The sequence below is a fragment of the Plectropomus leopardus genome, chromosome 14, assembly GCF_026936395.1.
Source record: "Plectropomus leopardus strain MGB_pleo_1.0 chromosome 14, ASM2693639v1, whole genome shotgun sequence".
Taxonomy (NCBI): Eukaryota; Metazoa; Chordata; class Actinopteri; order Perciformes; family Serranidae; genus Plectropomus; species Plectropomus leopardus.
Genome location: NC_142189.1, coordinates 5,430,698 through 5,455,798, shown reverse-complemented (window position 1 = coordinate 5,455,798; position 25,101 = coordinate 5,430,698). Strand labels below are relative to the sequence as shown.

General features: G+C 40.4%; 1 protein-coding gene across 2 annotated transcripts in view; it reads left to right on the top strand.

The window, feature by feature from the left end:
* Positions 1-25,101, top strand: part of syne2b (spectrin repeat containing, nuclear envelope 2b) — a 199,270-nt gene that overhangs the window by 122,902 nt on the left and 51,267 nt on the right. For both annotated transcript variants that reach the window (XM_042500732.2, XM_088087660.1), the window contains 10 exons: positions 920-1,074; positions 1,752-1,899; positions 1,988-2,082; positions 2,195-2,426; positions 3,736-3,930; positions 5,208-5,333; positions 6,851-7,006; positions 9,781-9,939; positions 11,146-11,312; positions 22,257-22,419. In XM_042500732.2, coding sequence (XP_042356666.2) covers positions 920-1,074; positions 1,752-1,899; positions 1,988-2,082; positions 2,195-2,426; positions 3,736-3,930; positions 5,208-5,333; positions 6,851-7,006; positions 9,781-9,939; positions 11,146-11,312; positions 22,257-22,419 — 1,596 coding nt within the window. The remainder of the gene's footprint in view (positions 1-919; positions 1,075-1,751; positions 1,900-1,987; positions 2,083-2,194; positions 2,427-3,735; positions 3,931-5,207; positions 5,334-6,850; positions 7,007-9,780; positions 9,940-11,145; positions 11,313-22,256; positions 22,420-25,101) is intronic.

Here is a 25,101-nt window from a genome sequence, read left to right as displayed (position 1 = left end):
TTGTTTCTAGATATTTAATGTCAGAATCAGAGTCTCATTCTGTCTTTATCTGTTTGGGAGACACACTTTCAAGTCTTTTACCTTTACAGTCTAAAATGCTAACTTAACTCTTTAAAACCTGAACAAATTGGTTTAATTTCTTTGAAAAACATGGGAAGAAGGAGAGCATCTTAAGAAAAAATTACCCAAAATTAGCACAAAAAAGTAGTTCTTTTAAGTGAAAGAAGTGCTTAAAATTATAGTAATTCCATGTAACATAATTTAAAATGTTATTATAGCAATTATGAATATATTTGGAGTTATAATTAGTTATAATTTCCCCTAAATGCAGCACAAGAAAGCTTCTGTTGATCCATGTTTTAAAGTTTAAAGTTCTTCATATTAAAACTTAAAGCACTAGATGTGTGTCCTACATGTCCAACAACACTGAGAGTATTTTTAGTGTTTGCTGTTCAGTAATCTCACCTCCTGATGATATAAACAGTCTCTGAGCTCTGACGCTCAGCAGGCGTTTACCTGAGGGAAGAAATGAGATCAGACCACGTGCTGTGTGGCTGTTGTCCTCCATAACGCTCGGAGCCTTTTTTCTGCAGCAGAAGGTGTAAATGTCCTGAACAGTCATGTTCCTCTAATATTTTAATTTTTCACTTTATTTTCAGTTTTTTTTCATTTCATTTGTTGAATAAATCTTAAATTGTGAGCAATAATAAGGGGTTTGTCTCCACCTGAGAGGAGAAATTTCTGAAGAGTCAATAGTCAAGTAGAACTAGAAAACTCAATGTAACAGAGGACTAAATGAGGACAGAAGAACACAGGACATGTATGAAGCATGTAGTGCTCCTCAGCAGTGATGTCATGCATGCAGTAGTCCAGACTCTTGTGATCCCCTGTTATCTGAAGTGCCACCATATGTTTCCAGTCTGGCCTCCTGGAGCTGAGCGGTCTGTCTGCTGACCTGGATGTGCTGAATGAGCAAAGCCGGAGCCTGACGCTGGGTGACGCTGCAGCACGCCGCCTACAACGCCTTAACCGCTGCTGGGCCGACGCCTCCGCCAGAGCTGAGGAGGCCTGCAGGTCAGATCTGAGATCCATGCATGAATACATGAACCAGTGAGCTGAGAAATTATGGGTTTTTTGAAAAGGGGAAAAAAATCTTAGCATTGTGTTTCATGATACAAAAAAAGTGATTCATACAAAAACAATTTTTCTATTTTATCGTATTTAACACTTTGAAACCTAGATCAACTTGAGTTGTTTTGTGTTGCGTTCAGACACCTTTTCCAAGCGCTTAAACCACTGAAACCTGAACAAATTAGTTTGAATTCTTTAGAAAACGTGGAAAATAGCAATGAGCAACTTGAGGAAGAAATGCCCCCAAATTGCAAGAAATGAATAAAAGGTGATATCCCAAAATATTGCATGAAAAAAAGAGAAAACTGTAGTTATGATTTTATTATTTTTTGCACCCTTTTTAGATAATTTTCTTGTTTGTACTTGCGAACGGCATCTGAAAGCAGCACAAGAAAAGTGATGTTGCTCAAGGTTTCAACAGGTTATGTTGAAATTCGTGCTCAAGGCTTTCAGTGTGCTCCTGGAAAACAAAATTATTAAAAACAGCCACCCCAGGCTGCTAAAACGAACCCTGTCTGACTGGGGCCTAATTATACACAAAATAAAATGTACTTTTTTTCAATGAAATTACATGTGGAGTTTTGTTCTCAAACAGTTATTTTTTATTTCGTGGTGTGCAGTGAGCTGCAGACGGATGCCCTGAGGCGGCAGAGCTTTGAGCAGAAGTGTGAGAGCTGGATGTCTTTCCTGCAGAGGATGGAGGACAGCCTGGCTGTGGATGTGGCCGGCTCTTACATCGGCCTCAGACAGCAGCTCTGCACACACAAGGTATCATGCTCGATTTACACACTCACTCACAGACTCAACCAAAACTGCACACACGGAGATCTAATCCTGAGCTCTGCTGGTGTTTCAGAGGTTTCAGGCAGAGCTGGTCACTGGTCACCAGATCCTTCACTCAGTGATCGCTGAAGCTCTTCACCTGCTGCAGAAAGGAGAGGTGGAGGACAGGTGAGAAGATCTTGTCATAAAATAAAAAGAGGAAAACAAACATTTGTTTGATATTGGCAGGGAAAATCTCACTTTCATTTTTAAACCTTTTTAACTGTGTTAATGTATCCAGGAGTGACTTCATCCTGAAGCTCGCCCAGCTCAGGGAGCACTGGCAGGGGGCGGTGCAGCGGGCCGACCAGCGGCGCTCCCTGGTGGAGGGGCTGGTGAAGCAGTGGCACCTGTACAGCCGCAGCCTGAGGAAGCTGCAGAGGTTCCTGTCGGAGACACAGACCCTCCTTCCACCTGCCACACCTGCACACTGCAGCCTGCAGCAGCTCCGCCGCTCCCTCCAGGACCTCCAGGTGAGACAGACAGCTGCAGGCCTTGAAGGAAGTTAAGAGTTAATTCAAGATATGGTAAAATATTGGAATTTTATGAATTTTGTATGGGAGTTGATAAACATTAAATGCTTTATAATAAAGTCACTTTACAGGGTTGTGAAAATTTGGGTTAGTGATAAATTCTCATAGCATCAAATGGAAGATTTTGCTCCTTCATTGGCGAGATTCAACACCTCGCCATCACAAAATACCATCTGTCCCCGCCCAAGCAGTGTTCAATCATTCTGAAGTAGTCTGCACCAAGTTTGAAAGACAGACTTACTAAGTGGGAAATATAAAAATGAGGTAACCACTTTAACATTTTCACTGGCCTCCATGCTGCTGTCTGATGTTTACCAGCGTACAAGGCTTACGTGTCTGCTGCAGAAGCATGTGCATAGCTCTGCTCTGCTGGCAGTGAGGAAACAGTCCATCACATATTTTTTGTGGGTTTTTTTTTTAAACCAGCAAACACACACCAATTTCAGTGAACAAGGAGTATAAGTACAGTTCTTGACTAAAGGTGTCTTTCAACCTCTGTCCATAAAACTACTTTGTGCACTTTGATGGCAATACTAACAAAACAAGATTACAGAAGCAATGCACAACTGAATATGTAAATAAAAGAAAACAAATTCTCAGAATTTGTATAATTATATATCCAAAAAAAAGAAAAAAAGAAAAGAAAAAAAGGAGAAAAAATGACAACAAACTAACAAAAAAACTAACATCTCTGCCTGTTGCTCCACACTCACACACATGCACTTGACATGCCTATGTAAATGTACATATTTCCCTATGAGTCATTCCACTCTATCCCGGTAACAGTAGTTAAGTTGAATATAAATGGGGTCCACATTTTACCAAATTCAGCCGTCTTTTCATTTAAAGTAAGTTTTTATGCACATTTTCCACACCCCTGCAGAGAGCTGATAGTCTCTAAGTTGTTATTTCAGATTACGATCAGGCAAAAACAGACAGAACAGAAAACAGCAGCCTGAGGGCTGATTTGAGAAAAAGAAACAACTGCTGCTGATTACATTTACATCAAAAGAGATGAGGAAAAGCGCTTCCATTCTGATTCTTTTTGAGCCTTTGATGAAAAGAAGAGATGAGATTTGGATTGATTGTGAGTGAAGATACAATAAACTGCCTTTTAATAAGAGCGAGAGCAAGCCCTTCTCTGAAAAGATCCCAGAATAACTCATTGTTTAGCTCTCTCTCTTCTCTTCTGTCTCTCCTCCCCTTTCTGTTTCTTAAAACCATCTTTTACCTTCTCCATCACCTTCAGCACACAGAGCTGCTGTTCCAGAGGTATCAGTGCAGTTTCATCCACACTCTGGAAGTCGGCCGGCAGCTCTTCTCAATGGGGGACGAGGGGACCCAGACTCAGCTGCAGACAGATCTGGGAACCCTGCAGGAGGAGTGGGACAACTTGCACAGCCTGCTGGGCCGCAGGATGGACCTCACCGAGGCTATCGTCAAGGTACTCAGTCATTAATGTCACTAAAATACCTAAAAATAATCAGTCTACTTAATGACAATCAATTGGTATATGGTGAAAATAACTGTCCAACGTTGCAAAAAAAAGAAATTGACAAATTTCTTCCTGTAAATTAGCTCAAGAAATTAAAATAAAAAATATATATCCATGTTTTTGGTCAGTTTGAAAAAAGTAAAATCTGACGGTATCAAAAATGTACATAATATCAGTATAAGTTAGTGTAGTGAATAGAAGGTAGTAATAGAGCCTGTGAATATTGTTTTTGCTGAATCATGTTGGAGGTTCAGTTGCATCAAAGCGAACCAGTGGCCTCCAGTCATTTCAGTCGGGGGGTCGGATTTCAGTGGATTTTACAGAATCAATACAACTTTAGAAACATGATCTGTTGAGTGGACACGTCTGTCAGTCAGAGTGCTGCACTGTCTGTCCCCTGAGACAATTACATCATCAGCATTTTATTCTTTTATTCAGTTCTGTCAGATATTTATTAAAAATATTATGTTCATATTTCCATGACTAAAGATGAATTGTGATTAACCATTTGTGACCTGCTTCCTCTAATTCTGTCAGATTTTACTTGAGTGAGTAACAAAATGACGGATTTTCTCTTAAGGCAGTAGTCTCTGGTCAGGATGTTATACACAATCTGTTTTTTTTATATATATTTGCACATAAAAAAATACAATACAAAGGACGGTTAAAGTCACAGCAAGGTCATACAAATCTTCATTTTTTTTCACTATAGCCACAGTTTCCAAAATGTCTTGCATGCTTTGTAGTTCTAAAATGGGTCTCTTGAATGTAGAGAAAACCTATGCTGAAGCATGCAGGCTGAAGAAAATCATAGCCAAAAGAGAGGGAATTGGAAAGAAACTGCATAAACATTAAAGCAGTATTATGGTTTTGCACTGTGTCTCCTCTCTGCGTCCCAGAGTCATCTGCAGGTCGCTGAGATAAAGTCTGATGCAAGTATTGTTTTTATTTTATTTATTTTTTATAGTGGGACAGAAACCTGTCCTCTCTGACTTCAGAGACATCTGAATCCTCCATTTGTCCCCTGCAGCCTCTTACAGTTTCTGTTTGGCTGAGAGCTGCAGAGTTAATCCAATCTGCTCTAATTAATGACAGTGGACATGTTTAGGAAGTCAAAGACAAAGGCGTGTAATGGCTCTCTGGTCGTTCTCAAAGCCAATCAGCTGTTTAAGAGCCTGAAGCATTGATCTGTTTGATCAGTGTGATTTTTTTTCGTTGTGTATCAGAACTGGGAGCGCTGTGAGGCCGGACTGGCGGACAGCATGCTGCAGCTGAAGGACGTGAAGACCAGACTGAACCAGTCCATGCCGGGCTGTGACGATGAGCTGCAGAGCGCCGACAAGAACAACAAGGTACAAACAGCTGGAATATATTTAGAAAATGTATCTCTGCTGGCAGAGTTTTACTTAAATAAACCATCAGTGGAGAGCCACTCTGGAGGCCGCAGTAATCTCACTGGCTGAGTTAAACCTCAGTGGGTGGAGCCAGAGGCTGATTTTCTGGTTTAGAATAAGTCTCTAACATTTATATTTTTTAAATTTGCTGACCAGGACTCCCCTTGTGCCATCAGTTAACACTCAAACAACGTGGTTCGTTGGCTTTGCTCATTTAGAGAAACTACAACATGTAAAATTAATTCTGCATCTAAAGCGGATCAGACACGTGACTTTTGTGTGATGTATTAAGTTACTTTTAGTGTTTATCCTTCTGTGTTTGGTAGGAGGGAATTTCCATAGCAGCACTGATTAAAAAATCAAAAACACTGTTTTTACCAGGTTAAAGCTGGAGTGTGGGACTTTGGCGTATAAATGACAACGATTATACTCAAGCCCTCGCCAAACAAATTCACACAATGCTGATTAAGTCTATCACAGCCATGGAAAGCTCTTTGTATTTCTCAGGACATTTGACATTGTGACATTAGCCACAAAACAATAGCTAGGAGTAGAAAATCCTGGTAAGCGTTGAAGAAAATATTCTGGGGTGAAAAAAAAGATGTTTCCTGGGGGCGTGGAGATGCAGCGAGCTCCCCTGCAGACATGCGTCATCAGCACACATTAACAGAGTTTATGTAATTACTGTCACTACCAGAGAGGGGAGACAAAAATGCTGCACTGCTTTAATAATCATTTATGTTTTAATTTTCACCAGATTTACCTGTATTTTTAAAAATAAATAAATACTACATTTAGCCGAAAGCATTTTTTTCACTTTTTCATGTGGCAAAATTGTTTGATTGGACTTAAGGTTTCCGGTTCATACTCTGTTGCACCAAGATTATTTTCACTACAGAGCGTTCTTTTTGAAGTGAGCATCATGACTAAAAAGAGTCCAATCTGTCGGTTCATGTATTACATGCTCACATTCATGTCACTTTTCACAGCATTAGCAGTCTGTGTCTACACAGTGTCCTGCAGGCGTAACAGTTGTTTGTAAAAGGTTTGTATTCAAAACAAACTCAAATAAGACCCGCTTTTTAAAATAATCCACTCAAGACAAATTCTAAGGACATCAGGAAACATAAGAACTGAAAACAGACTTGGAGCCCTCAGACAGTTTGAGATTGAGGGGAAACGGTCACTTGAAGTCTAAAAGAGCAAAGCCAAGTTTAAAACATGTTTGACTCGATTCATCCTCTCTGACCCATCATGCTCCCTCCGTCCCCTCCCCCTCCACACTCACCCCTCCCCCAGTCGGCCTGCAGCCTGTGGCCCTTAATCCTCTCTGGGCGGAGAGACAGAGAGAGAAAAGAGTGACAGGGAGAAAAAGAGAAAGGGGACGGACATAGAGGGACATTTGGGAGTAGCTGCCAGCTGCAGAGGTGGTCTCTGACGGTTTGTTGTGGCGGTTGGTGTGTTATGGTATGCAGGAGAACGAGGACTCCCTGGAGGACTGGGCTGAGAGCCTGACGGAGCTGAGCACCATGAAGACGGATCTGTCCCAGTACATCATCGCCGACGACGTCCTGTTGCTGCAGGACCAGGTGGAGCACCTGCACTGTCAGTGGGATGAACTCTGCCTCAAGGTTAGTCTGCTGGGTTTCACACACTCAACTCCTGCTGCCTAAAGCAAAATAAAACAAAAAAGAGATGGGACTCATGTTTGATGAAGTTTTTACATATTAAAACAAGCTGCCTCGGCTGTTTATCTACTTTTATTTGACTTTATTCCTTATTTAAATGCAAAACAAATTCAAACAACGGCAAAACATGAAAGGAAATGAGTGAATCGCCAGGTTAATTAACATCTTTGCTGAAAGTGTTTTTGAAAATCTTGCACTTTAAGTTATATGTTTCATTAAATGTGGTGCAGACATTCATATAAAGTGCACAGTGAGAGTGGATGACACTGGACAACCAGCTTTTCCTAACTTGGGGACCATTTTTTAGAAGATAACATGCACTTTTCTCAAATATTTAATATTTAATGGTTGAAAAAGGGTCTTATTCCACAATATCTGATAGAAACATGTTATATATTCTTTATCAGCTTGTTCCAGCTCTTCACTAGAGCTGCATGTTTACAGTGAGTGAAATATCCAACCAAAGACTTTTTATGATCGCTCCGTTTAGTAAAACTGAAATAAGTTTGTGCAAGGCAGGTTTTTATTTATATAGCATGGTATTATACACAGATGTTATTCCAAGTTCTATATAGTTTAACTGTAAAAAAATAAAAATAAAAAATGATTTTTTTTTTTAAAATGTCATTAACAGCACAGGCAAGTTATAATAGTACAGATGGATTTAAAAACGAATAAATGATATTACCACAAAAATGATTAATACAAAGCTGCGGAAAAGAACGGTCTTAAGCTTAGTTTTAAAAATGGCTACAGTTAAGGCATATTTTAAGTGCAAGAGAAGCATTATGGGCAGAATAAGAACTAAAAACTGCTTCACCACATTTAGATTGAACACATGGCACCACTAACTGATCTGAAATCCAGATTTCTCATCATTTTATACACAGCTGAACAAATACAGCCTGGCATATTTGTATCTGTGGAAATGCTGGCATCAAAGTGTGGCTGAAAAGCATGAGATGATGTGCATGATGGTGCGACAGATTTGATTTTAACTGATTTTACTGAAAATTAAAGTAAGAAAAGTCATTTCAAGTTAACTCGGGTGCAAAACTTTTTGGGTAAGTTTGGCTTCGTAATCATGATCTGAGAGCAGTGAGAGAAAGAAAAGGCGACTTTTGTCTTGTTTGGCTCCACTACAGACTGCGTTTGAAAACTAAATGTGACCGCTGGTTGTGAAAACTTAATCACTGACGAGCTAACGTGTGACCAGCTCAGCCCAAACAGTCACTCATTTTGTGTTTTTTTTTAGTGAGCGTGTGTGTTTGTGTGTATTTCTGGACAGCAGCAGGTCAGGTGAGACTGTTTAGCTCCTCAAACTGCTCCAGGAGAGAGAGTGAGAAAAGTTGGTGCAGCAACCAAAACACATAAATCAACAATTAAGTGTTCTTTGTTAAATCAGTGTGTTGCTGATGCAGTTCTCACATCTGCAATAGGCTGTATAATTAATGCTTCACTGCATTTTCACCACAGAGTTCACAGTGTCTTTGTCTTCTAGTCATCAGTGTTAAAGCCTTTAATGAGGAGCTAAGTTAGTAAATCTTGTGAGTCTTTTTAGGGCGTCTGAAGAGACCAACAGGTCTGTGGGGGGGTGAGGGCGTGAGGGGCACTGTGGGGAACAGATGGTGACAGGAAAGACATGCTGTAATGAGCTGAGAGGCTTCAGCAAGAAGTGCTTGTGTATTGAAATGAGTTTGGGGGAGGGGGAGTAGCAGTGATCATACTGACTTTCACTTTTTACTGTCTGTGTTTGTGTTTGACTTCGTTCATTGTGTATTTGCACTTATAGCCCTGTTTGGGTCTCACCCACATCATGCATCCTATTAAAAGCAGCTGTGTGCTGCTCTGCACTGGAGGTGGGAAAGTTCACCTGAGATATATTTAAGTTGTAGTCTTCAGGAATACTTGACACCAATCTCTCATCCCCTTTTTACATTGAATTCACAAAGAAAACTTGTTTTTCTTGCATGCCTCTCATCAACGAAGAATCCAAAAGCTACTTTTAACAACAAAGCTTTTTTAAAGCATGAACTGACAAACTCTCAAACAACTTGTGTCTCATTTTGCTCAGTATTTCCCAAACACATGTATTCTCACTCAAATCTTACTGTTAAACTGAAACTTTGATGTCTGTGCGATGGATAACATGAGCAGAGTGCAGAGCACTCGAGTGGCCATGCATGCCACTCTTACGCGGAAACGTTTTAAATAGTGAGGTTTTTGCAGAAACGGAAAGTACTTAGCAAACGGCTGGATAAATAAGTCTTGGATTATACTTCAGAAGTTGTGGGAGAGTTTGTAAACAGGTGTTTTGATATTGTTTTGCTGTTAAACGAGGACCCCTTTTACTCCATTTCATTGAGATTTTAATCCATTTTGGAATTTTCCGTTTTCTAGAGGCAAAATTTTCTTCTTGAATTCAGCGTAATATACCGTGAGTAACTGATAAACCAATGAAATTAAGTTAACTATTCTTTTAAATGATTGTTCTATTCAAATAAAGCCTTTTGGAACATCTATAAACACATTTGTACGTGCCATCGCACATCGCCATCTCTATAACTCATCTAATTCAGCACAAATTAAATTAAGATGATGGTAAATTAATATGACAAGGTAATATTAAGGTGCGGATTAGGCATACACAGGACGACTAAGAGTCTTAAACTAATAAAGCTTATTTAATTTCTTTTCTCCAATCCTCTTTGTGTCAGGTGTCTCTGCGAAAACAGGAGATCGCCGATCGTCTGAATGCGTGGATCATTTTCAATGAGAAGAACAAAGAGCTGTGCGAGTGGCTGACACAGATGGAGAACAAGGTGGCGCACAATTCGGACCTCAACATCGAGGAGATGGTGGAGAAACTCAAGAAGGTAGGAGGCTGCGGCAAAAACACGCCCCTTTAACTCCGTCAGTGTGATAACAGTAGATACTTCACCTGGCTTCAAGACTGGATCAGTGTCACTCGTGACGATGGCTGTAAATTCACAATCCATCAGAAGTGATGATCAGTGTTTACTGTGTGACTGAGAGTGTAATTTTTAAAAAGCACCCAAAAACATCACAGAAAAAAGAAATTGCTGAATTTTTTCCTGCTTTTAATTTGCAGTAAAATAAATAGAAAAATGCCAAAATAAAAACGTAACATGCCTCGCCCTTTTTGTACCCCCCACCATAAATAACAAACAGTCCCTAAGTTCTATTTAAATATTCATTTCTAATCCTGTTCTGTATTTTTTTAAATAAGATATATATTTTAAAAGCTATAATATAGTACAAAACAGAACTGATAAGCAGTATCGAGGGTTGTTTCAGAGAATGTACAGCCTCTAAAATTTCTCTCAAAGTCTCAGAAAAGTCACGGAAATGGATGTAATTATTTTGTTGCTGCGTCACCTCGTGGCCCTCATGGCGGGCTGGGCGGCAGCGGGACAGTCTGGGCTTTTCAAAAAGCTGTGAATTCCCTCCCGATTGTTAAAGAGACGACAGCTGTTTGAGCCCGAGCGGGGCCACGCGGGTTTGTTTTGTGCTGAACTCTCGGCTTCTTTCATGGTCACGCTGTGTGCGGGGGCGACTGAGAGGGGAGCGGAGGGGAGTAAAGACGACTGCTGTTATAGAAACACAAACTTATTGCCCTGACAAGGGGTTCAAATCTTTTCAGACAGTGGAGCTTTACATTTAGTGTCTTTCCCCAAGTTGTGTTTGTTTCTGGCAAACTTCCAAAATTAGAAATTGTCGTGATTTTAGCCGGAAATTAATGGTAGATCAAGTTAAGGTAATAACAGTAAAAGTAAGTAAAGTAAGTTGCCCCACATTTTTCCATAAAAAAATCCTTTCATGAGACATAAATACTGAGATGAGACATAATATCACTTAATTGTAGCTGATTTTGGTTTTAATATTAATGAATGTTAAATTGTTTTATTAATCCTTACTAAAGCCATCGTAAAGCAAACCCTGTCATTATTGCCAGACTTACAGCAACGATAATCTTGTAAAGAAATGATTAAATGTGTATTACATGTAATCACTAGTAGCTTCAAAATGGTAATGTCCTCTTTCTTCTGTTTCTCCATTAGGATTGCATGGAAGAGATCAACCTGTTCAGTGAGAATAAAACTCATCTGAAGCAGCTCGGGGAACAGCTCATCACAGCCAGCAACAAGACGAAAGAGACGGAGATCAACGACAAGCTGAAGGACATCAATGACCGCTGGCAGCATCTGTTTGACCACATAGAGGCCAGGTAAGACAAGAAAATCAATTTTTTTATACTATTCTGACACCACACAAATGCAGGATACCACTAGTGATTTGTATGTACCAATCAATGTGCTGGCATTCTGACCAGACCATTATTTCGTGATAACGACATCACCCTGCCCTCGTTTAGGAAATCACGTCTCCTTTTCTTTATAATTGTGATTCATATGACTCTGTTGATAGTACGACTTTAACAGCCCGTCATGAAAACAGACGTGGTGATAACTGTAAGGACTTCTCTGCCGGGAGAGGAACAGCGGCCTTGTACTTTGCACTTGCAACAGTTTCTCTTTTATAGAGAGCTCGATTCAGTCTGCTCCGACAGTGAAAACAGCTTTATATTTGAGTCAGACTGTAGATGCTGAATGAAGGGTAAGATGGAAATAAGCATCTTTTTATGAATGGGATTTATGTCTAATTTGATTGCTAGATCTTTGAAAGTGCAGGTAATTCGCTGAGTATTATGGGCTGCAAGGTGCCTGACAGCAAATGCTTCTCAAATGTAAGACTCAGTTTCCCATAAATCTGTTGATTCTTGCTTTTGTTTTAAGGCATGGCAGACTTTTTTGAAGTCCAAACTTGTTGTTTTCTCCTGCAGTTCAGATCGTGCAGCTTTATCTGTGTTGGTTTTCACCTCTGAGAACAGGAGCAGGCAGAGCACAGCTGTTATTCCACTGTGGCTGCAGATTAAAGTAGAAAAGCTCAGAGCCGACAGAAGATGGAGCGACATTAATATTAATCCATAAATGCGAATCTCATTCCAATACAGAGAGGAGTTGTGGCTGTATGCTGGACGCTGCTGATATGATCATGCTTCAGCTTAGTGTTGCTTTACTGCTGATCTACATGCAGCATGTGACTGATAGATACGAGGTCGGCATAAACAGTGAGAGCGACATAAATCCACTGGCTGATCCACGCTGTAAATACGAACTCAAGAAGAGGTGCTCTTGTTTAGTTCACTTGAATTGAATGGCAGATTTGACTGTATTTTGCTATTTGACAAATCTCAGTTTGACTGAAAAGAAGTCAGTTTTCTGACCTCAGTTGAAAAGCCTGCAGTCAATTCCTCCTCCTCAGACCACTTTTTTAAATGATGCACACTTTTGGATATTTGCTGTGTTCAAATGGAGGCGTGTTTACAAGAGGAGGCCCTGTGAATGTCCCCCTCTTGAGGTATGCAAAACCCCCTAAGTGTGTTGTGACACTTTTGCAGAAAATGGCAAAGGTCATGAATGTTGTTTTTTTGTGGATTAAAAGTCAATATACTTCAACTTGAGTTTTATAGAGTTATTTTAGTAATTTTAGATGTTGATTTTCAGCCTGTTCTCCCTCCAAATTTGTCAAATACCTCCACTCAGTAAGTGCTTTCGGTGTATGAGCATGACACCAAAAGCCATCTTCCACATTCAACCGAAACGTGGCTGGACAGTGGCATTGTGGGTAATTTCTACTGGCTCATTGGCTTCCTTTCATGTTTTTGACAGAAATCACGTCAAACTGCTCAGGTGTCAGCGAGTTAAAGGAGTTGTAAGCCAAATAGTTTGTATTTGGACGAGAGTTAGTTGAGAGATTTTTATGTTACTTAAATTTCCATTAGTCTCCTCTGTTGCAATGATTGGTTTATTTTACAAAATGCAGACCTGCATTGATTTATTTGGAAATATTTTCTATAATTCACTTCCGTGTTGTGTCTGTCTCTACGTGTCTGTTCAGGTGCTTGTATAAGTTGTCACTCTTTTCAGCACAAGCAAAATGCATTTTTTCTGTGTGATTCAAAGGTTTTTGTCGGGAAAGAAAGACAGAAGTTGGCTGCTGTTTGGATCACAGTTGTAACACAGTTGTGTGGGAAAACAAGCCTGACAATAAAAAGTGGCAGATTTGGGCTTTGAAATACTCCTGTTAATATCACAGTGTGACCTTTGGGTTCGCTCTTTAACTGATGCCATAATATGAGTCATCTTTCTGGAGGCTGCTTTAGTTTGAATGTTCTGGCTTAATTTTCCAGACAGTTAGTTGACTCCTCTTGCTCTCTCGCAGTAACTCTGCCTCCCAATGTCAAACAGTGCAGTAATTATTATTGGCCATGTCCTTTCTGTGCAGCAGAGTGGATGCATGGTGGTGGAGTGCACAACAATTACTGGTACTTCTCTTGCAAATGACAGGACAGCGAGTTAAAACTGATGACTCACTTCTGCTCCTCATAATTGCCTGCTTGGTGACTGTAAAAGACTCTGTTTAGAGGATGGCGAGTTCATAAAATCTACATCATATTAGAGCGAACTGAGCTGAACTGAGTGAAGCTGAGTGACTGCGGACTGTTGTCTTGGAGCCAGATGGGTTAAACCAGTCAGGGTGGGGGTGGAGGTGACTTATCCTTCATGGGAATGACTGACTTAGATCTTGGATCTGCCATATGGTGACTGTTTAGTGACTGTGGTTACTCCGACTCTCCTTACACTGTTTATGTCTCTTATTTAAGCTCAAAGTTTATCTTAATGAATGTTTTGATACTCTCTAAACGGTATTATTGATATTTAACCTTGTGAAACATGGTTTACACATCCGTCTTTTGTTTAGCTTAAAAGTCTTAGCAAATTGGTTTGATTTCTTTGGGTAACTGGGGGAAAAAAACATGACAAATTTGGCCAGAAATTTTCCACAAATTGCGCGAAATTAGTAAAATGTGACAAGAAAATTACCCCAAAAGTAGTTTTAAAAAAGGAAATCAAATTAAAGAAAATCATCAAAAATAGTTAATTATGTCCTGAAAAGTATAGTAATTTTATGATTAAAATTATGTCAAAAATATATAGCAGAATATATAAAATAAATACAAATCTTTTCACTTTTTTTCCACTTGTATTTATTTATTTATTTATTTTTGCATATTTTCAGGTCATTAAAAACATTTTTTTACACATTTTTTGCTACTTTTTTTTGGGCCACGTGTTGTTAAGTTGCTTGTTGCTTTTTTCTCATGTATTTGAAAGAATTCAAACCAATTTGCTCAGGTTTCAAAGGGTTAACCTACAGCTACAGTGCCAGTAGTCTGGCTAACAGGATGTAGACTGTGGGTATAAAGTCGAAGCCCACCTCATTTTCAAAATCCCCGTCACTATGTGAAACTAGTCTCACACAGCCAGATCTATCTCTGCACTTCATTTTAGCACTGTGCACAAAACAGCAACAACAGCTTCTAAGCTGGCAACCTACACCTTAAATCTTCTTTTAAAGTTGTATGTGACTTTTTATATAGCAGGGATTTTTCCATCATAATGCCAGTGCTTGCCCTCCCGACTCTATTTTGTAAGGAAAACACAAACAACTCATGGTGTTTTTTAACACTTTATACCCATGTGTTACTTTTAGTAACAGTTCCAGCTTGTTGTCAGTCCAAGCAAAAAAATCTCCGACCTTACTCTTTGCCATAGCTGTTCCTCCTCCATATTATTTCTGGCAATAAATGACCAACCGCAGAGTAGACACTCTGCTTCCTGTTAACATCAGCATGTGCATGCTCAGTATACATGATTAGTCATGTGACATACATTTTTAGGAGCGTTAGTATGGCAAAAGATTATTTCTGAAGCGGTGCTCGAAAAGCTTGCGTGTACAGAGATTGTTTTCGTTTTCAAAGAAATGAGGATGTATCAATGTGGATTTGGCCTTAAAACCGTTACCAGGATCTCCAGTCAAAGCAAACATTGACAGAGAGGGACGAGGTGGACGATGGTCGTTATGATGACTGACAGGTTGTTAGTGCAGAGACTTGTCTTAAACAATAGACGGGGGACCCGAGTGGAGAGGGAGTGTGACACACAATAGTGGATTTGGCCCCTGCTCTCCTCCTCTCAGCTGCCTCCCCCCTCTGTCACCCCAGCATAACGAGGCTAAGCCTGTTAATGAGCCGCCGCTGAGGCACGAGCCTCGTGTCTGTGATGGAATGTGCCGTTGTCACATTGTTGATTCAGATTTTATTATATCACTGCCACCAAAAATATCTGTGTCGGTGTACCGGTATGAATCCCACAGTTGCTGGATGGGGTTTGGGGCTCTGTGCAGGACAGTCACGTTCTTCCATAACTGAAAACCATCTCTTTAGGGGGCTGGCTTTGTGGGCAGGGCATCATTGTCAAGTTGAAACAGAAAAGGGCCTTTCCCAAAATGATGACACAAAGTTGGAACGCTATTGTCTGAAATATTGCGTGCTGTAACTTTAAGATTCAAACCAAGATAAACAGCCCCCAAATCAAAGTTTACACAGGTATGCATATCCCTATATGTGTATCTGTGAATATCTATAATGTTTAATTGATGATTTTGAAAGCCAGAACCTGTGGTGGAAGTTGAGGTTCATGATCCACTGAAGAGTGGAGGGGCTGAAAAGCCACTAATCTGATAAACATGGGGAGTCTTCACAAGCTGCTTAAGATGATCAGCGAACCATTTATCTGTTGTCCGTCCACGCTGTTCAACCTCAAACCCATCAGAGCGGTTTTTGGTGAAAGAAACAGGATGAGTTTAGATTATTCAGTGTTTATAGGTTTATAGGAGCCCAGCACCTCACCTCACAGAATAATATGAAGCACCTTTAAAAACGGAGCTTACAAAGTGCTTTGACAAGCAAAGCAAAGCAGAAATGGGATACATAGACAGCGATACAACAACGGAAAGCCAAACGGTCCAATTGAACGCAAGTGAGATGAAACTAGTGTAGAATTACGATAAGATTAAAACCAGAGAACACATAATGTGAGATGTAACACCTAAAATATAAATATAAAATAATACAAAGAAATAGACCAAAACCAACAACAGAAGCAATAAAATGTAAAAATAAATAATATAGGAATATATAAGAAATAAAATAAATAAAACATAAATTTAAAAGGTAAAATAAATTAAAAGAAATACAATAAATAAACAGACGACCAGCTTTACTATAACATGTTCCTGATTCTGAACTGTGTGTGTGTGTGTGTGTGTGTGTGTGTGTGTGTGTGTGTGTGTGTGTGTGTGTGTGTGTGTGTGTGTGTGTGTGTGTGTGTGTGTGAGATGAGTAAAAAGTAGCTTTGTGTAGATCAGTGGGCTCCAGCCTAATCCACCTGCACGCTGATAGAGGACACACCTCTGAGCCAATGAAACATGAGCTGCAGGAAGCTGGTTAGAGTAAGGATGCAGAGTTCACCACCAGCACTTCCCTGTCAGTGGTGTGCCTAACAGTTAATATGAAACCTTTGTAACACCAAACCAGCACTGTTAGTTAAAAGCTGAATCTAAAACAGAAGTGCTTGAGTATTATTTGCAGTACCATTAATAACCACAAAAAAAATCTCAGGCTGTTTTGAAGTGCTAAAGAAACCCTCCCCAAACATTTCACTATCCAGGACCATATTTTCCCATGTTTTTTTTTATTTATTTTAAGTGACTAATAGGAATAAAAACGTTTTTAAATTGGGTCTGGTATGGAATCAGAGGGCTGCAGCAGTGATGTAACAGGTTGCATTGTAACCACTCTGGGTGTGTTTGCAATGGCAATTTACGTCCACTAAAAGTTCTTGTTTTTTCCTCTGACAGGCTCAGATATTATTCAAAGTTTGTGACCACTATTAGAGATGGACCTTTTTGTTAAAGAGTAAGATCCTTTTTGTTTGACCAGAAACAGCCCTGAAATCAGTATTACCAAACCCAAATTTAACCAAACTCCATTTTAAAAAACAGGAATTTTAGCGTGTATAGAGCCAACATTTTTTGCATATTTAATTGGTTGAATCAAGAATTAATTTCAGCCAAACTAGACTTTGTGATTATTGGAACAGTGAAAAGATGAACTAAGACAGTTTTTGTTAGTTTTATTTTGTTTCTAAAATGTTTGTTTACATGGATTCTGGTGGGTTCGGCAGTAATGATTTTGGGGCAGTTTCTAGTTAAACAAAGGGATCTTACTCTTCAACAAAACACAGAATAACAATCCAAGCCAACATGAACACTGTTAGTGGATTTAAATTGATGCTGCACAAATGCCCGGAGAGCTTACCACGCAGCCAGTGTCATTGCTGCAGCACTTTCGCTGAAAAGTTGACCATTTTTAAATAATTGTTGTTCATATTAGTAAATTAGGCACAAAACATGGTTGAAAAATACAGACGTTAGCCTTAAAAGTCAACATCTCCTAATCCTAACTCTGTCTCCTTTTCACTATTTCTTTCCATCTGCACATCATGAAGTGACGTAGTTTACTCCACAGACTTGACATGAGTCAGTGTTTCCGTTGCCACAGTCCTGCAGCACTGTGTCACACGTTTTGATAAGCACTGATGAAGCTGAAGAGGAGCTGATTCAGAGTCAGTGATGACTGACCTTCAGCCTTTGTCTGCGTCTCGCCTCGCTAAGTTACGGCAGATGACTGCTGAGGTTTGACTTGCCGAGGGATTAGATGCGTTGACACTGGCCCGCTGCTCGCCTTTGTCCCCCAAAACAAACCGGGTGCTCCGTCACCCGGCCCAGCAGCTGCCGTCTGCTGACACGAGCCTTTGTGCCACCGGGCCCTCAGCCTCGGGGGCCACCGAGGGCCACCATCCTCTCTCCTCATTGTGTGAATAAGATGCACACGAGGCAGATGTTTGTCCTTAAAAGCAGTGTCCCTGCTCCCCTGCCTCCTCCTTCGTCTCAGTCTCCATCTCCATCTCCTTACACCTGGCTCAACAAATCTACGTCTTTAACGCCCACACATTGTGTTTTTGTTTCTAAAATAGTTTATCATGTTCTTAATTTCAAGTGGAGCTTTTACATTTTATTTAGTATCATGTCGTTTGGCAGTTTAATGCTGAAAGAAAGACAACACAGTTCTCACAACCCCTCAGCGCTCTTTTCGTGTAGACTTAGGTCTGGTCGTCATGGTTATAATGGCGCACTTCTCGCTTAATACAGTAATTTGTTACATTGAACAAAGAATTGTGAGAGGATAGAGTTTCAGCAACTTGGAGCAGTGAGAGGGTTTTGTGCTGAGAGTAAAGAAATAAGAGCAGTGGTGCAAGAACCGTTGGACATTTAAGCAGCGAAACTAAAAGCTATAGTTATAAACTTTAAACAGAACGAAACTTTTATCTTCTGAAATAATCAATGAAGTTACGCTGCTCTTTGTAAGTAAATACACACAGCGTCTCTCTTAGAGAGAGTCAGTCAGCAGCTCTGCACTGCTCTCTGCTACATTCACATTTTAGAGGATGTCAGTTATATTTTACATATTAATGATGTGTTATTTCAGCCACCCGCAAGTGGCTGTACACATGTGTACACATTTTGTGAATCCAGCCAAGTAGGAGCGTCTTACTGTCTGAATAATGTGCTCTTCAAAAAACAGGAAAATACTGCACCATTCTGATTTACGACCAGATTTTTGTGGTCAATGGTGCAATCGCTTTCTGCTGCTTTAAATTAACAATATACCAACAATGCACCTGAAAACACCTCATTTCCACAGATGGACCGAACAACATTTGCTACCTACAGAACCTGGGCGCTGGTGTAAAAATGATAACTAACATTTCAAGTTGCCATGAGAAAAGAAAAAAAAAAGAAAGAGTAAGGCATAAGAGGCAAAGGGTTGTAGTTATTTAGTCCCTTAATTAAACAATGAAGTTACACTGCTCCTCGACTCATGATAATTATTTATAAGGGTATTCATGCAGCCTGTGAGAGAGCAGACTCCTCAATATCATTACTTTACAACTCTCTGCTGTTTTTCAGACGTGTAAACGCTCCGTCTCTCACACCAGGTGCAAAACATCACATGATCATTGTGGCTCATGTCTGAATGAAGCCATTACTGTTACAGATAGACGGTGCCGGCAGTGATATGTATTCCACGTCTGAAAAGGGCTTCAGATTTACGTTCTGTATATCTGTGAGTCGTTCTTCCCTTTTCTCCTCCACCTGTTGTCGTACTAACCCGTCTGCATTATTCAGTCCTTGTAATATATGACTTGTTTATAGTGCGCTGAACCCCGAGCTGGTTTATTTGTAAAGTAAGACGGTGGCAGATGGAGGTTTTTCCAGACTGAAGCTCCCCGCTGGGTCTGTCTGTGTCAGCAGTGTCGGCGCTAATGTGCGAGCTCGTATCCAGTAAACTGTAACAACAATAAACAGCTGCACCTGTAATCTGCTCAAGACCTGACTGACTTTAATGGGCTTCTGTTTTTTTGTTCCTGCTTGTTGGCTTGTTGTTGTTTGTTGTTGCCGAATGGTGTAACGTGATATTACAGTATCCTTGATGGCTCGTTTCCAGCCTAAATCTGTACTGTTCCACTCTTAAGTACTTTAGAGACGGTCTTTGCTCCGGCTAAGTTGTCCTTCTAAACATAAATGCATAATTCAGGACATTTTTACATCTAAACACGTTAACATGAACAGTTCAGCACACAGAGGTTTTGTAGGTTTTGTATCTCAAACATGAGACTTTTTGTTCCACTTCACTTTATGGTAACTTAAATTGTCTGTAAAAAAAAACTGGATGAATGCAAGAAAACTAACAGTGAGAGTAAAACTCTCAGAGTAAGTGAGTAACTGATGAAACAAAACAAAATCTGTATATTTAAAAAAAAAGAGGGGAAAAAGCAAGAATGATGTTGGACATTTCTGACTAAATACTAATAACCATAAAAATCATCAACACATGAACAGATAACAAAAACAGTTTAGTTGTAGTTAGTTACAAATTTTCCAGGGGAGCTGCTGTGACCTTGAATGAACCTGTTACTGCATCCAGATGTTTAGAGAGACAGGAGGAGGAGGAGACAGCCGGACTGCAGAGTAGGGAGGGGGAGATGGAGGAGGTTGGGGGGGGGGCTGCTTGCTAGTAGATGAGCCATCGCCATGGAGTAGCCTCCTCACCAGCCCGTAAGTACCTTTCGGCCACATCGCGCCCCAACGCAGCCGACTAGCATGAGGCTGAGGAGGCAAGTGGGTAAAAGGGGAGCAGATCGGGTGTTTTGTTGTGTAAATAGGAGGAGATGGAGGACACACAGAGAGCAGGAGCGAAGGGGGATGGGCTGGGCTTTGTCGGTGCAGGCATGTAGACAGGCGGACGCATGCAGAGTCATTCAGAGCAGATTCAATTGAGACGCCAGCTCGAGCCGTCTTGTGTGTGTTGGTATTTAGGTGGCAGCTTGGACAGCAGTTCTGTGTGTGTCTGTGTGTGAGTGTGAGTGTGTGTGGATGCAGTGAGCCTGTTTATGTCCGTCTATGATCGCAGCAGCATGCTTTTGATGTCACTGATGTTGCTCTCCGCCCCTCCATGAACTGCCACATCCTCACATACTGTGGAGACATGCAAGCGCGAGCTCCCACCTGCATGCACAAACACAAACACATGCATGCAGCTGCATCAGGAGCCAAAAATAGACGAGAACACCCCCACACTCTGTTACTGCAGCATCAGCATCTGAGATTGTTCAAATTTCTGTCTCATTATGCAAAACACACAACAGTTTTCAGTGTACGGCTAGAAATGAAAGCAAAACACAGCTTCCGTGATGGCGTCAGTAACAGCTGCTTGATGCTGCTTTGTTGCATCACTCAGGTGTGTTGGCAACATGAACACTGGACACCTTGAATAGTATCTGAACTGGCATGACACCTGCACACGGACAGTTAAAATTAAATAATCAGTGGTAATGTTTGAAGAACATTACTATTAAATCATGTGATGTGTTTGAGCTTCAGTCTTTCTGCACCACCTGCTGCTTCCTGCACCTCAAGATGCATGTAGCACAATGTTAGTGTCCTGTGGGACTTGTGTTTTCTCCAAATTTGGTGACTTTTACATTTTCAGACTAGTTAGCCACTCTTAGAGCACAGACCAAAGGCCCTAAAATCCCCTAGAAAAAGTGAGGGAGGGAGAGATGCACAGCAACAATGATGGTAACAGTAACATAACATATAACAATAGTAATAGACATAAAAAATTAATAAATGTAATTTATGATAGCATGTAATGTTACATGCAAGACTAACTGATAAAGAAATGATCATTATGTTGATGAAGTATCCCTTTAACTGTAAAATGTCCTGTTTGGTTCATGTCTCAAAAAAATAATTCAAGGGATCTGTATTAAACAGTTCTATTAAAGTAAAATCTCTGATCAATAATTAGCCTCAAAAATCCAGCACTGGGTGGGCTGAGATAACCAAAAATAGTGTCCGCACACTAGATGATGCTCCCGTGAACACTTCTTACCTCCACATGTGATATTTCGGGCGAACAGAGTTTTGATCCTCAGAGTTCTCAGCAGCTGCAGTCACATGACAGTGCGCTGTCCCCCTCTCAGTATTGTGTTGGTTTGTGATGATGCAGGGCACTGACCTGAGAGCTGAACTGGAATGCAGCCTCTCTCTCAGACAACACCCAGCTCCCAGTCAGATGTAGGTCAGCCTGCAGCTCCGCTATAATGGCTCCTGTTGTGTCATACGTGAGAATGATAGCAGCGCTTCCCAGACGCTGTGATGAGCTGCCACAGTGATAATCTGTGGTGTAGAGCCGAGTGCCGTGCTAACGTAGCGGGGTGATGGGTGCAATTCTCACTGCGGAGTGCCAGAAGTGAAGCTGTCCTTCTGCATCTTAAAGTGTCCCAAATCTGGTTATTTATGTTTTGACAGTGAAAGATAGATGCCCAGAGTTACTTCTTGTCATTTGTTTTAATAGTTTTTGGACTGTGATGTAGCTCTATGGTACAAAATAAAAAGATAAAGAAGGCTGTGATACACGCACAATACTTTTGTGAAGATCAATTTGTGTTTTCATGGGATTTGTTGGCAATAAAAGGATGTAGAATATGTAGTTTTGTAGAAGACCAGAGCAACAGAACCAGTGTACCAGTTGAAGATTTTATGGTCTTCGACCAACGCGTCCTTTTTCTCTCTGCAGGGTGAGGAAGCTGAAGGAGACACTGGTGACGGTGCAGCAGCTCGATAAGAACATGAGCAACCTGCGGACGTGGCTGTCTCGCATCGAGGCGGAGCTGGCCAAGCCGGTGGTCTACAACGTCTGCCACAGCGATGAGATTCAGAGGAAACTGGCCGAGCAGCAGGTGGGCAGAGACAGAGTGATTCTTGTTTTACTGTGATGTTTGAGCAGAATTTTAGTGCCTCATGAAAGTGTATAGTTTTAAACCAGTCAAATATCCAGTGAGTGAAAAAGTGGAGCTTTCAGGTGCTGAGGGTTTAATTATACCATTTGTATGTTTAGTACTCGACCCATGTTCCACTGAATTCCTGAAGAAACCTTGCTTTTCTTTCATGCCTCCATGGTGAGCGAATAATCCAGAAAGTGAGAAAATTCTTGATGAATTGAAGTCATAAGCGACAGCATTTAACAACAAAACTACATTGAAACTTCTGTTTACAACTCATACAGTATAATCCAAGTCTCATCTATCTAGTCGTATGCTGAGTACCTCCAAAACACATGCATTTTTGCTTGAACTTGGACTAATTATAAGGGATCTAAAATTTAAATGTATTTAAGCTTTCCTCAAAGCCAGACTCTCCTGACAAAAACCATCATTTTACCCTGCTGAACGTGGGAGCTGCTGGTCTACAGCTGCCTTGATCATTAAGTTTGTTTGTGTTATAATGTGACCTTTGGAAATCCAAACTATCCCTTTAAAACACCCAAATTACAGAAAAACACAAACATTTAATGTGACTGAGGCAGTGGTACCAGCAGCTCCTGTGTTCAGCAAGGTAAAATTTCTGTTTTTGTCAATTCACGCTGTCTTTGAAGAGAGCATATTAGTGTTACTTTTAGTTCAGTTCAGTTTTAAATACTAAGGTTTTAGAAAAATACTAATAAGGTTGTTGAATTTGGAGCCATTCCTAAGGCACGGCAGCTTTATTTGTATAGCACATTTTATACAACAGGGCAATTCAAAGGGCTCTACAGAGCAATAAAATATAACAGCTTTATGAGAAAAGAGTAAAGAGATAAAATATTAAGTGATTTAAAAAAAATAAATTAAAAATCACTGTTAAAATAGCAAAAGTGCAGACAAGAAGTTCAAAGAAAAAACAACATTTCCAAACCAAACAAACAAAAAAAAAAGATCTCAGGAGCAAAGGTAAAACAAATAAAACATAATTGGAAATTCTCATGTTTCTATGTGGAGGGACAGTGGAAGTTACCAGCAAAAGAAAACTTTCAAATTGTAATTCACAGAGCTAAAAATATAAAAACCAGCACCTCCTCCCGTTTCAGGCCTCTAATAACTACCAAGCTCAGACATCTTCCAGGTATAAAAAGGCTTAAAAAGCTTCATGATGGCTCAGGGCGGAGTTGAGGCTCCACTTTGAGGGGAGACACTGCAGGAAAGAACCTCAGTCGCACAGTAGTGATGCACGCCTGCTTTTAAAGCCCTTTGTGTTACGGCCACCCTGCAGTGGCCCACAGCATAATAACAGAAGAGTGGAGTAATGTGTGCTGCAAAGTAAAATCTCAGCAAGCTGCAGGAAAGAGGGGTGTTTGTGAAGGAGGGAGCTGTCACATTGCGCTGAGAGATGGTAAATGCATCGAGTGCCGGACCTCAGTCAGCGGCCCAAAGAAAGGAAATGGACTTCAGCCTGTTGGTCCATTTGTAGCCCGCAACTATTTCTGCTACTATACTGAAAGGAGAGAGGTGTGTGGTACGAGAGGCCCGTACCTGCAGGATCTTGGAGAGTTAGAATATTTCTTGTTTTAGTTAAATGATCTATTATTTATTATTATTCTAATTTTAGAATATTATCATCATTATTGTTATTTTTTTTTGTTGTTAATGCCCAAACATATCTTCAATTTGCTTTAGATAATGATGTTCTTGTTCTATAATGAAAAAAAAACAATTGTTAAAATGTGCTTTGGCAATACTGTTTCACTGTGGTCATGCCAATAAAGCCTCCTTGAATTAAATTTATAGATTGTGCGGTCAGATCATCATGCATTGAGATGCTGATAACTTCGTACTAATCACTTTCTGTCTTCTTGAAAACACATATTTGCGATTGCAGTGAGGCAGTTGACAGAAAAGTAAATGCGCTTGAATTCTTGAGCTTCGTGCCTGAATTTGGACAGCGCCATGGCGGAGTAAAAAGTACATGTCTGGAGAACGAAATGCTCCATGAAAGAGAGGGAGAGGCGTATGACAGACCGGCAGAAATAAGGTGAAAAAAGAAAAAAGAGTCAACTGGTAAAAGTGAGGAAGAAACACAGCAGAGAGCGCGGCCGGCTGAAAGAGACGGCGCCACAGAAAAAAGGCTGCGGCTCTCTCCATTAGAGGATGAAGGACGGGTGAAATAACTCCTGTGTGGATGGGCTCTTTAAGCTTTCATCTGTCACCATGGCAACCCAGAGAGTGGTAACTTTAAACAACAAAAGTGCTGTCAGGCTTCAGAGGGAGCTACTCACTCTTAAAAAATCCCAATGTGTTGTTGAGGTCTGGCAGTAATCCCAGTCTGCACGACTCGGCGACTGTCAGTGAAAAACATCAAGAAATTATGAATGATTGTTTTCTTAAGTCTTGTTTTTTTCTTGTTTCTCTTTCACTGCTGCTTTTAGGAATGCTTTGTTTTACTGAGCATAATCTGCTGCATTCGGGAATAAATGCTTTTGTAATTTATGTGTTTTATTTGAGCATCTGAAAACAGCGTTGAGCTCAAAATGACCAGACAACCTTAAACTCTGAGCTTTGATATTCCACCAGTAATACTCATGTTGATGGGAAGAAATGCCTAATATG